The 13,507-nt window shown below is 39.1% G+C and overlaps 1 protein-coding gene across 1 annotated transcript; it reads right to left on the bottom strand.

Annotated features, from left to right (window-relative positions):
- Nucleotides 1-2,039: 2,039 nt before the first annotated feature.
- Nucleotides 2,040-13,365, bottom strand: LOC103518939 (mevalonate kinase-like). Its single transcript, XM_026830595.1, has 6 exons — nucleotides 13,202-13,365; nucleotides 12,734-12,891; nucleotides 11,646-11,820; nucleotides 11,460-11,597; nucleotides 2,447-2,661; nucleotides 2,040-2,304 (listed from the first exon to the last, which is right to left on the bottom strand). The coding sequence occupies exons 1-6, from the start codon at nucleotides 13,308-13,310 to the stop codon at nucleotides 2,284-2,286; spliced, it is 816 nt and encodes a 271-aa protein (XP_026686396.1). The 5' UTR covers nucleotides 13,311-13,365; the 3' UTR covers nucleotides 2,040-2,283.
- Nucleotides 13,366-13,507: the final 142 nt, after the last annotated feature.

Genomic DNA, 13,507 nt, shown 5'->3' with positions numbered 1-13,507 from the left:
AATGAGCTGGTCCCTTGGATTCTCGTTTATCCAGGTTCGACTGTATTTTGTTTATCTGTATAAGTCCCCATTCTCTATCTCCCCAATTTCGGGGATTGAGTCTAACATAATTATGTATAAGTCCCCATTCTCTATCTCCCCAATTTCGGGGATTGAGTCTAACATAATTATGTATAAGTCCCCATTCTCTATCTCCCCAATTTCGGGGATTGAGTCTAACATAATTATGTATAAGTCCCCATTCTCTATCTCCCCAATTTCGGGGATTGAGTCTAACATAATTATGTATAAGTCCCCATTCTCTATCTCCCCAATTTCGGGGATTGAGTCTAACATAATTATGTATAAGTCCCCATTCTCTATCTCCCCAATTTCGGGGATTGAGTCTAACATAATTATGTATAAGTCCCCATTCTCTATCTCCCCAATTTCGGGGATTGAGTCTAACATAATTATGTATAAGTCCCCATTCTCTATCTCCCCAATTTCGGGGATTGAGTCTAACATAATTATGTATAAGTCCCCATTCTCTATCTCCCCAATTTCGGGGATTGAGTCTAACATAATTATGTATAAGTCCCCATTCTCTATCTCCCCAATTTCGGGGATTGAGTCTAACATAATTATGTATAAGTCCCCATTCTCTATCTCCCCAATTTCGGGGATTGAGTCTAACATAATTATGTATAAGTCCCCATTCTCTATCTCCCCAATTTCGGGGATTGAGTCTAACATAATTATGTATAAGTCCCCATTCTCTATCTCCCCAATTTCGGGGATTGAGTCTAACATAATTATGTACCTACAAGTCCCCATTTTCTATCTCTCTTTATCTGATTTTCTTCACCTCTTCTTTTTTTCCTCTCTCTCTCTCTCCCTCTCCTGCCCGTTTTCACCAAGTTCTGGGCCTTCATTCCACGAAAGAATGGAATAATAGAATAGAATATACCTATCACAGAACACAGAACATTGATACGAGTATTAGGTACAACAATACACAATATACCTTGTTTATCCTGCTGGGATAGGACTGAAACGTCCTTTTACCTCTTTTTTTTTCTTTTTTTTAAGAGGTTTGACAGGGGGAACTGTAACTGCTATGGTCTTATCGTCCCGAAATCGAAGAGAGAAGGAAGACAGGATAGGAGAAAGCCAGCCGTTCCGAACTGCTATGGTCTTATCGTCCCGAAATCGAAGAGAGAAGGAAGACAGGATAGGAGAAAGCCAGCCGTTCCGAGAACGGAAATTATCCCATCAGGATAAAATCCGCCCCGGGCGGGAATCGAACCCGCAGCCTAGCGCTTTTTTACCTCTCTGTGAACATATTTATGTAAAAAAGTACTTGGAATAAAGCTAAGGTAATAAGGTCTGACAATATTTGGATTAGGTAGGTAATTAAATGTAGATGGTATTTACAAAGAAAAAAAAGGCAGATATTGTTGTAATGTAAAAAACACGGAAAAATAAGTAGCGTCATTTGGAGATGAATATTTGTAACGAATGAATGAGTTTTTCTCACGTAGGATTCAAAGAATATAAACGGCTGTATGACAAAATCGCCAACAATACAATTAAAACACTCGAAAATATTGCCAAACCGCTTTTTAAGAATTTACAAAATCACCAAAAATAGATTTTTTTTTTGGTAATGTTAACCCCCAGAAATTTGCTGATTTGTGGATATTCTACTTACATGCTAATGCTATCTAATCATATTGATCTGGATCTCAGGCTGAATAATAACCCACTTCCATTATTATTAATTTTTTAAAGCAATTTTGTATTTCGACTCGAAGAACGTTTATTCCATTATTAAATTTGAGCGATTTTGTCATACACCGTTAGGTACAAACAGTCGGAACCCACCGCACATTGACATCTCATAAACTAACTTTATCTTAACGAATGAATGAGTTTTTCTCACGTAGGATTCAAAGAATATAAACGGCTGTATGACAAAATCGCCAACAATACAATTAAAACACTCAAAAATATTGCCAAACCGCTTTTTAAGAATTTACAAAATCACCAACAATAGATTTTTTTTTTTTTTTTGGTAATGTTAACCCCAGAAATTTGCTGATTTGTGGATATTCTACTTACATGCTAATGCTATCTAATCATATTGTTCTGGATCTCAGGCTGAATAATAACACACTTCCATTATTATTAATTTCTTTTTAAAGCAATTTTGTATTTCGACTCGAAGAACGTTTATTCCATTATTAAATTTGAGCGATTTTGTCAAACACCGTTAGGTATAACCCCCCGCACATTGACATCTCATAAACTAACTTTATCCTTCTTTTTAAAGCAATTTTGTATTTCGACTCGAAGAACGTTTATTCCATTATTAAATTTGAGCGATTTTGTCATACACCGTTAGGTACCTATAAACAGTCGGAACCCCCCGCACATTAACATCTCATAAACTAACATTATTTCTTAAGCCAACGCAGTAACACCGGTCAATCTTTAGCTCGAACCCCTGACCTCCCAGTTGTATGTCCCGGTACACGGTGTATCGCGCCCTCTCCAGTTCCCGTACACAGGCATCTAGCCCGCCCCTAGCATAGGGAGGTACCAATGCATACGCGTAGCCCCCACCCCCCGCACCCGTCAACTTGGCATGTAGATCATGACCTTTGCAAATGTCGATCACTGTGAGAAACGATTTACAGTGGAACCTCGATATAACGAAATCCTCGATATAACGAAGAAAAGTCGATTTCCCTTCCCTTCAAAAGCAAATACCTCAGTATAGCGAAGTAAAAAGAATAGATACAACGAAGTATTTTTTTGGACTTGGTCCGCTCTGTCTCTTAGCCATTCAAATAAGCACTATTATTATTATGTATTTTTAAACCTCTACACATCCTACTGGCAAGGGGGATGTGATATTTTTTATGAGAAGGTTTATTTGACTTTTTCACGCTACGCGGACCATGACTTTAATTTGATTTCGAGCAGCATATGGAATCACGCTAGACTGACCTATATCCTATGTACCGATTAAACTGTTCACTAAACTATTGTCCAGGCAATTTTGTCTATCAAATACAGGGTCATTATGCTCACCATTCATCTTTAATTATTTTAAATACATTATTATTTTAGCAAGCTTCGTGGCCGAGTGGGTATCACACTAGGCTTGCACGCTGGGACTTTTTCACGCTACGCGGACCATGACTTTAATTTGATTTCGAGCAGCATATGGAATCACGCTAGACTGACCTATATCCTATGTACCTACCGATTAAACTGTTCACTAAACTATTGTCCAGGCAATTTTTTCTATCAAATACAGGATCATTATGCTCACCATTCATCTTTAATTATTTTAAATACATTATTATTTTAGCAAGCTTCGTGGCGAGTGGGTATCACACTAGGCTTGCAGGTCCCGGGTTCGATTACCGGCGGGTTCAAGGTTTTTCGGCTCTGTGCTTGGAGTTCGGGGTGCACTCAGCCGCGTGAGGACAATTGAGTCGGTAGCTATTTTAATGGAGTAGCGACCTGTGACGGTATCACCAGTGTAAAAAGATTCTTAACTGTTTTTGTTAAAACCACGCGCCAGAGCACAAAATTTTGATCCGAATAGACATCATCTCCGATTTCCGAAGTTCAGGTTTGATGTTTTTTCAAGTTCGAAAAAGATTAACCTGTTATGTCCGATTTTTAGGTTACGAAACACGCGGTTTTTGTCCGAAGAAATTTTGGGGCACAGAAAAGATTCTTGATAGATGGAAAAATGGAAATTGATTGTAAAGGAAGCACTTAGTAATGCTCTGATATCCACAAAATTGTAAAAAAAAAAGAAAAAAAAATCTTGGTGCTTATATGTAAGTTTAATCAAACCAAAAAAAAGTCCTATTATAAAATACAGCTTTCCTTGACTTTCACCCCCTAGTCTAGTCTGCAATACGATCCTGTATAATGCCAACCTCTACTCTAGTTATAGGTATACCAACCTCTACTCTAGTTATAGGTATACCATTAACACTTCAGTCGTTATTTTAAGACCGGTTTTAGCGTCACCTATGTTAAGCTACGCCGAGCAAGGCCAATAAATGGATGGGTGACTTGAACCTTATATTGGGAATAAAGGGAGAACGGGCTCTAGTCTTGATTTTAAATCATTACATGAAAGTAAAATCGAAAAATCAAATCAAGAATAATAATGGACTGAATATTAAACAAATTAGGTAGGTACATAGGTACTGATTTTCTTTAATCACGATCGAATAAACTACGGACTGAGAAATTCCCGGAGGGACGGGCCCAGCTTGTTGAGAACATTCTAACCTCGACATTTTCAAGTTTATCTAAATAAGCAGGAGGTTCCAGGCTCCGTTGTGGACACACTGATGTAAGGGTTGATGATCTATGAATTCTATGGTATACTGGCTCAGAAGTCCTAGTCGGACCCCTTGTAACTTTTGAACGGGTGCTGAATAACGTGGTTTTAGGTGCTAAATAACGTGGTGACATTAGTTTTTCGTTATCTTTCATTTTAGATGTCTTGATTGTAGTTTGAGCACCCCCTATTCCCAAGACCTCAAAAATGAAAGATAACGAAAAACTAATGTCACCACGTTATTTCCAATTTCGGGGATTGAGTCTAACATATGTATAAGTCCCCATTCTCTATCTCCCCAATTTCGGGGATTGAGTCTAACATAATTATGTACCTACAAGTCCCCATTTTCTATCTCTCTTTATCTGATTTTCTTCACCTCTTCTTTTTTTCCTCTCTCTCTCTCTCTCTCTCTCTCTCTCTCTCTCTTTCATTTTTCTAAAAAAACATTTCCTCTCGCCTCGCCTCTCTGTCTCTTTCTCTCTTACCCGCGTAAGCTAACCTCTATCCCTCTTTCTCTTTTCTGTTGTAGAGTATAACTAGGGTAAGTGTACCATTTATTGGCCCACCTGTGGGTCTACGCCACATAAGTCTGAACTGGACGAACTTTTTCAAGATCCGATTTCATCAAAAGAAAAGGGCTTAAAGACTGCTATCGAAACAGTGGTATTTCAAAATTGTACCTAGTCATAAAAACAAAAATTAGAAATTAGAAAAATAAATGTGGGCAGGTGGGCGAATAAATGGTACACTTACCCTACTCTCTCTATTTCATGAATTTACTCTCTGTTCGCGGATTTCGCGATTATGTTCGCGGATTTCGTGATTATGTTCGCGGATTTCGTGATTATGTTCGCGGATTTGGTGATTATGTTCGCGGAATTGGCGATTTTGTTCGCGGATTTGGCGATTATGTTCGCGGATTTGGCGATTATGTTCGCGGGTCGCGATTTTGTTCGCGGATTTCGCGATTATGTTCGCGGATTTCGCGATTATGTTCGCGGATTTCGCGATTATGTTCACGGATTTCGATTATGTTCGCGGATTTGGCGATTATGTTCGCGGATTTCGCGATTTTGTTCGCGGATTTGGCGATTATGTTCGCGGATTTCTCGATTTTGTTCGCGGATTTGCGATTATGTTCGCGGATTTGGCGATTATGTTCGCGGATTTCGCGATTTTGTTCGCGGATTTGGCGATTATGTTCGCGGATTTCTATGTGGATCGCGATTATGTTCGCGGATTTCGCGATTATGTTCGCGGATTTGGCGATTTTGTTCGCGGATTTGGCGATTATGGTTATAGGTCTACCAACCTCTACTCTAGTTATAGGTCTACCAACCTCTACTCTAGTTATAGGTATACCAACCTCTACTCTAGTTATAGGTCTACCAACCTCGATTATGTTCGCGGATTTGGCAATTATGTTCGCGGATTCGCGTCCCGAATTGACATTTTGGATATTTGGCAAGCCTAGATAACACAATACAACAGAATAACAGAAAGTAACCTAAACCAATACCCTATACATCTCTCCTAATGCTCGCTATGAGAATACCTACGGAGCACGCCCAACTAACGATAGTTGTTATAGGTATACCAACCTCTACTCTAGTTATAGGTATACCAACCTCTACTCTAGTTATAGGTATACCAACCTCTAGAATCCGACAACGAAGCAAGTAAGACACCCCTGTATCTCTCTAGATTTTAGAAGTCAAGTTCAACATAAATCAAGACCCTTTGCTCAAAGTAAAGTTCCCATCCCTTGCAGTCTTGTGTCCTTCTCCCCTTACAGGATTTATACGCGACCTGGAAAAACTTGAAAACCTGGAAAAGTCATGGAATCTGAAAATCGGCCAAAAAGTCATGGAAAATCGTGAAAATTCAAGTAAAACCTGGAAAAGTCATGGAATTTGCCACCCGGTCAAAAATTAAAAATGTTCAAATTAAATATCAAGTTTTTTTTCGAAAAACGGCCTGCGGCGCATTCCCCCTCATATTCCTTGACGTTCTGCATATTGCATATTTTATTTAAATGAAGGGGTAATCTTACTGATTTTTAAGTACCTCCGCCCCCTAATTTTCTGGAAAACTCATGGAAATATTCTGGAAAAGTCATGGAATTTCATTCCGGGAAAAGCGTATAAACACCCCCTCATATTCCTTGCCGTTCTGCATATTGCATATTTTATTTAAATGAAGGGGTAATCTTACTGATTTTCAAGTACCTCCGCCCCCCTAATTTTCTGGAAAACTCATGGAAACATTCTGGAAGTCATGGAATAGTCATGGAATTTCATTCCGGGAAAAGTGTATAAACCCTGCCTTAGCTACCGTTACAATGATCTACCCATGACTTGTACTCAAGCCAGGGCACTGGTTGGGCACTGTCTACCCACACGCCACAGTGTTGTTTTGTTACAGAAGATTGAAATGTATGCTAGCATGATTGATAAATGTGGTCCAGCTGACTCCAGCTTGATTGATAAACGATTCAATGTTAATCTACTGTCACGTGTGACGGCCTAGTGGACAAGGTCAGGCAGGATATGTAAGATTCATTTTATTTCACCCAACATTTTCTAGAATATCTACTGATTTTAGGTACTTTCCGTTTTCACCAAGTTCTGGGCCTTCATTCCACGAAAGAATGGAATAACAGAATAGAATATACCTATCACAGAACACAGAACATTGATATACAACAATACACAATATACCTTGTTTATCCTGCTGGGATAGGACTGAAAAGTCCTTTTACCTCTTTTTTTTTCCAGAGGTTTGACAGAGGGAACTGTAACTGCTAAGGTCTTATCGTCCCGAAATCGAAGAGGAAGGAAGACAGGATAGGAGAAAGCCAGCCGTTCCGAGAACGAACATTATCCCACCAGGATAAAATCCGCCCCGGGCGGGAATCGAACCCGCAGCCTAGCGCTTTTTTACCTCTCTTATTGTGAACATATTTATGTAAAAAAGTACTTGGAATAAAGCTAAGGTAATAAGGTCTGACAATATTTGGATTAGGTAGGTCGTAGGTAATTAAATGTAGATTGTATTACAAATAAAAAAAAAGGCAGATATTGTTACTACCAACCTCTACTCTAGTTATAGGTATACCAACCTCTACTCTAGTTATAGGTATACCAACCTCTACTCTAGTTATAGGTATACCAAACTCTACTCTAGTTATAGGTATACCAACCTCTACTCTAGTTATAGGTATACCAACCTCTACTCTAGTTATAGGTATACCAACCTCTACTCTAGTTATAGGTATACCGACCTCTACTCTAGTTATAGGTATACCAACCTCTACTCTAGTTATAGGTATACCAACCTCTACTCTAGTTATAGGTATACCAACCTCTAGTTTCTTGAATTCAGCGTGTAAGAGCTCATCGTCATTTTCGCCTCGCCCAATATTCAATGTGAACTTTGATGAGATGTTAATCCACATCTATCTTTTGCTTTTTACCTTTTTTCTTCATTAATTTCCTTTAAACATATACACCTAATTGTTGAAACTCTTCTTGGCTTTCGTCATCTAATATTAAACTGAATATTAAACAAATTAGGTAGGTACATAGGTACTGATTTTCTTTAATCACGATCGAATAAACTACAGACTAAAAAATTCCCGGAGGGACGGACCCAGCTTGTTACCTTTTTTCTTCATTAATTTCCTTTAAACATATACCTACACCTAACTGTTGAACCTCTTCTTGGCTTTTACTTTAAGTCTTACATTATCAAGCAAAGCTTTTTATTTCCATTAATGAGTTGGAATTCAAACCCAACTCCCATGAAATGCATACACGTACATATTAGGTTCCTACTGTGTTTAGAACAAAACCATTCTACACTGTATTGCTCTATTGGTAAATATCTATTATTTGATTAATATCCGTGTCTTTCCAGATTAACAAACTTGACTCTGACATGGTTAAAACCGCGCTACTAGAGATATTATACGCGACAGGGAAAGTAGCCGTTTTCAGGTAGTTGTAGACAGACAACTACAAATGATGGAAGATTGTATTTTCCTTTCTGAATTTCCCCCTCTTCTGAAGCTCGTTTCCCCTCTCATGGCGTGATAACGTCTGTACTAAACCATAGGAAATCCAAGATGGCGTGCCATCGGAATCCGTTCCAATACACAAGTTGAAAGTATAAAAGCAACCTCCGTTACCGAGTGGGTATCACACGAGGCTTGCACACCGGAGATACCGGGTTCGAAGTTTTTTGGCTCAGTGCTTGCCAGCGAACACTCAGACTCGCGTGAAGGCAATTGAGTAGCAACCAGTAGCGGTATTACCAGAGTAAAGATAAATAAAAGCACTCAGAATACTGGTCCGCACGATGCACGCATCGTGTAATCCTGCCGCGACATCAGTTGCCTTATAATGATCCAACCAGATATGATTGGATCAGCTGATTGGCAACTGTTGTCGAAGCGGGATAATTTTAATGTTTGTTTTGATTTTTATATTTTTTAGATTTTAAGTTTTGTCAGTTTGAATTTACTCATTTTAGGTTTAGGACTTAAACTTTAGGTGTAACATCAAGCCGTCATCAGGAGAGAGACATAAAATATTTAACACCATCCTCACGATGTAAAAATACATCTGCAAAAGGCTTCTGGGTTTTGAGTATTGAAAAAAAAAGTTGGAACAAAACAATTTGTATTTCGCAATTCTGACATCGAACATTGAACGGTTTATCTAAGATTTTGATTTATGCCAGAGTGCAACATTTACACACAGTGATATCAGGTAACCAAGTTTATAAATTAATAAATCGAACTATATGATAACAGGGCGATCCAGAGATTGTGATTCAGTATAGAATTAGGTTTGTTTATATTACCTAGACTTCTTAGGTAGATGAAACGCGTCCACTTATAGATCCCCGCGGGACCATAGACCCTACACCTCTGATTTATTCAGCGTATTTTTGGGGCGCGGCATTTGTTGTTGACTAATTTATCACACAAAGGCCCATTTAAATTTAGGCTCGATTGGGCCTTTGCCCCAACCCCTCTTCACAAAGACTGTCTTGTCTCCTGGTTTCTTATACGCCCTATGTCTGATCAAAAACCAATAGCAGATATGTTTTCAGTGTTAAGAATTGGCAATAGCGGTCAATATTAGCGCTAATAATTTTATTACATTGTCTACCTTCGATCTGGTTGTAGCCCTTTCCCTCTTCAGAGTGAATGTATACCAACTACCAACAGTGAAATGCAGAATGTGAATCTTAGCATTCTAGGGACTAAGTAGATGTCCACAACGGAGTCAAAACTCTCGACCCGAGAGAAAATAAACAAACCATGCTCATGAATAGAGCCTTGACCATAGCTCCAACTCCAACCCTAACTGAATATAAGTGTACTAGGACCCATATTTTATAAATTATCTATTATCATCTAGCCAACTTTTTATCGCTCTATTAACAGATGGATTATTATTCTTGTACCTAAGTAAGTAGGTAGTAGGTATAAAATAATAACAACTTTAACCACCCTTAGTCTAGTGGTCAAGAGACTGGCATAGAACACAGAAGGTCCGTGGATTAGTGGAAGATATGATGTATTTGGGTAAATACCGCGAGTTTTTATGGGATGCTAAAGTTGATCGGTTTCAAAACTTACCGGTATTTTTCCACCCACTCTGTGATTTATCTATTACTCTCATTCTTCCTTCTACCACACTTGAAGTGAATGTATTTTAGATCACAAACCATTACACTAGCATACCATACATATGTACATATGTTGTTTCTCTCTACGTACATACATATGTTGAACTTTCTGTGGAGGTAATAGGATAAGGGGCCAGAAAGGAGACGTGTACCCTCCTCCTCCCCTGATTGATACAAATGAATTTCAATCAATACAATAGTATCTACAGTTGCGCTTACGTGGGTGAAGTTTCTAAGTCAAAGAGCAGAAAAAACAAGGAACAACGGAATTTACCTTTTTCTTCTACGACTTCTAGATCCGAAGATAAATCGATCTAAAAAATACCGGTAAATCTTGAACTCTGACGTCACAGATTGATACAAATGAATTTCAATCAATACAATAGTATCTACAGTTGCGCTTACGTGGGTGAAGTTTCTAAGTCAAAGAGCAGAAAAAAACAAGGAACAACGGAATTTTCCTTTTTCTTCGACTTCTAGATCCCAAGATAAATCGATCTAAAAAATACCGGTGAATCTTGAACTCTGACGTCACGGCATACGCTCCCCTACACGATGACGTCACATCAAATGTCAGGATGAAAAAAATCTCGCCCCCCGTATTTACCACTTACCAATAATAGCAATAGATTCTGTGGTTCCCCATGAAATTCGAAGTAAAATTTGAAAATGAAATAAAAAATAGGGGTTCTCATTTGAAATTCGCGAGAAATAATAACTTTTATACACGCTAAAGTAGGGGAAGTGGAATGAAAAACACGCGTCGGGTTCGCATCGCACCCACGTCGGAATGAAAAACAGACTTTAACTACACAGCATGACCCACCCTGTCTGAAATTTCACACTGTAGGAAACGACATGTAGATCAAATGATGAAGTTCAAAGGGGAGAAAAGTTTGAATATTGGAGGAGAAACTCAAGGACAGAGTTATGTTTACAGTTGCGCTTATTTGGCTGAGATTCCAAGTCAAAGAGCAGAAGAAATGAGGAACTAGGGAATTTTTCTTTTTCTTCTTTTCCACTACTTTTGAGGATATCACACCATTACTAAGTGCCTCCTTTGCAATCAATTTCCACATTTCAAAGTCAATTCACACTAATAATGCCGCCACTGGTCGCTACTCAATGAAAGTAGTTACACAACTGTCTTCACGAGGCTAAGAGCACCCCAAATTCCAAGCACAGAGACGAAAAACATCGAACCCGGGTGACGTCACATCAATGAAAGTAGTTACACAATTGTATTCACGAGGCTAAGAGCACCCCAAATTCCAAGCACAGAGACGAAAAACATCGAACCCGGAACCTCCAACATGTGATACTCGCGAGGCTACGCAGGCTACTTTACATTCTGATTACCAGGTGAGTATGTTGACTAGTACATTATGGAATCTCTTACCTGTATCAATGAGCAGTATTTCTAAGCGGCCCATCCACAGTAAATAGCTAATCTCAGTGCTAAGAGGTAGTTTCTTTAGTTTGACCAGTCCTCCCCATGTGCACACAGCATTGTCTAGGCCTGAGGGTTTACCATGGCCTGATTACCAGGTGAGTATGTTGACTAGTACATTATGGAATCTCTTACCTGTATCAATGAGCAGTATTTCTAAGCGGCCCATCCACAGCACATTGCTAATCTCAGTGCTAAGAGGTAGTTTCTTTAGTTTGACCAGTCCTCCCCATGTGCACACAGCATTGTCTAAGCCTGAGGGTTTACCATGGGTTATCTGTTCTGCTAGGAATGCCCACTTGTTAACGCTCTAAACATCAAATAACATTATCATTAGAGAAACATCTGGTTAGGGGTCTAGGGGGCTTTAAGTTTAATCTGGTTAGGGGTCTAGGGGGCTTTAAGTTTAATCTGGTTAGGGGTCTAGGGGGCTTTAAGTTTCTGTATATCTGGAACAACTATTTTATTGCTACGATATATTAATAACCATGGTAGTACATAGTATACATATACACACTTGACCTTTGCTGGCAGCAAATAAACCAACATCCATTATTGCACATCACATTGCTCGGAGAAAAAATAAATAAATAAATATAGGTAGTAACAATTACAACATTTCCAATCCACAGGATTTGAAGAACAGAAAGAGCATACAGAGAGGATGAAGATTGAAGATAATATATACTGGCAGAAGAAAAACTTGGCATTAAACAACAGCTGTTGTTGTTTTTACCTAGGTACGTGGTTTCTAGCTGGCCAAACTAGTTACGAAAAAGTTTTAGGTATTAGTAACAGTTGTAGATAATAGAAACAGAACAAATAGATCTGGTTAGGGGGCTAGGGGGCTTTAAGTTTAATCTGGTTAGGGGTCTAGGGGGCTTTAAGTTTAATCTGGTTAGGGGTCTAGGGGGCTTTAAGTTTAATCTGGTTAGGGGTCTAGGGGGCTTTAAGTTTAATCTGGTTAGGGGTCTAGGGGGCTTTAAGTTTAATCTGGTTAGGGGTCTAGGGGGCTTTAAGTTTAATCTGGTTAGGGGTCTAGGGGGCTTTAAGTTTAATCTGGTTAGGGGTCTAGGGGGCTTTAAGTTTAATCTGGTTAGGGGTCTAGGGGGCTTTAAGTTTAATCTGGTTAGGGATCTAGGGGGCTTTAACTACGTACATATCTTTGTTTCTTTATTAGGTATGCCATCACCAATTAATTAAAGCTAAAGTTGTCCACTTACATCCGAAATCGAGACATCTAAACTGTTGCTATCCTCCACATCTCCAAGTAACCACTTCACTAGCGTGTACACAGTGCCTGCCACACTCACGGCAAATGAAGCAGAACTCCCAGACCCAGCACCCAGAACTAACTCTGACGAGATCGTGAGCATCAGGCCTGTCAATAGAACAATATCAAGTACACTATTCATTTACCTACCTTGAAAGCGATAGGTCGCCAGTTCGATTCCCGTTCAACAGTAGGCTACTACTATTATTGTGGTCAAATTCTCAAAATTTATTGAGGATAATAGTCTATACCTCGGCTGGAATTGAACCCACGTGCACCTGTATATCAGGCGAGCGTCTTGCCTACACCACCGCGCCAGGTACACACCTGTGTTTAAATTGAATATACACAATATTTCATCCCAAGGTATGTGGCCTCTTCAAGTATCAGGTGATAGTAAAACTCTAAATATACACACCTGTGTTTAATTTGACATTCATAGTACTCAGCATTGAAGCTAGTAGAAATGTAATAACATTCATTGCATTCTGAATAGCAGGACTATCTCCAATCTTTCGGTTCATCATTCTGTCCACAACATCTTTAACAAGTACAGGTGATGGCTGAAACCAATGACAAATTCAATGTTGAGGGGTGTCCACACTAGTAGACGGCCGTCGATCCACGTCGAGGTAATGTGGATGGTTCAGTCCACATCGATCGACTATGTGTGGACAGGACACATCTTAAGAAGGCGTTTTAGAAAGGCAAATGATTGCTTGAT

The sequence above is a fragment of the Diaphorina citri genome, unplaced genomic scaffold (genome assembly GCF_000475195.1).
Source record: "Diaphorina citri unplaced genomic scaffold, Diaci psyllid genome assembly version 1.1 scaffold2445, whole genome shotgun sequence".
Classification (NCBI taxonomy): domain Eukaryota; kingdom Metazoa; phylum Arthropoda; class Insecta; order Hemiptera; family Psyllidae; genus Diaphorina; species Diaphorina citri.
Note: the sequence above shows the minus strand (reverse complement) of the source record. Positions and strands in the feature narration are given on the sequence as shown.

What these genes read in the sequence shown, in the direction of transcription:
- LOC103518939 (XM_026830595.1), bottom strand. Translation starts at nt 13,310, where the DNA reads ATGATGAACCGAAAGATTGGAGATAGTCCTGCTATTCAGAATGCAATG. An exon ending in TAGATGTCTCGATTTCGGAT is followed by an intron (nt 11,821 to 12,733) that starts GTAAGTGGACAA and finishes TTTGATGTTTAG; the next exon opens with AGCGTTAACAAGTGGGCATT. An exon ending in AATACTGCTCATTGATACAG is followed by an intron (nt 2,662 to 11,459) that starts GTAAGAGATTCC and finishes CGTTTCTCACAG; the next exon opens with TGATCGACATTTGCAAAGGT.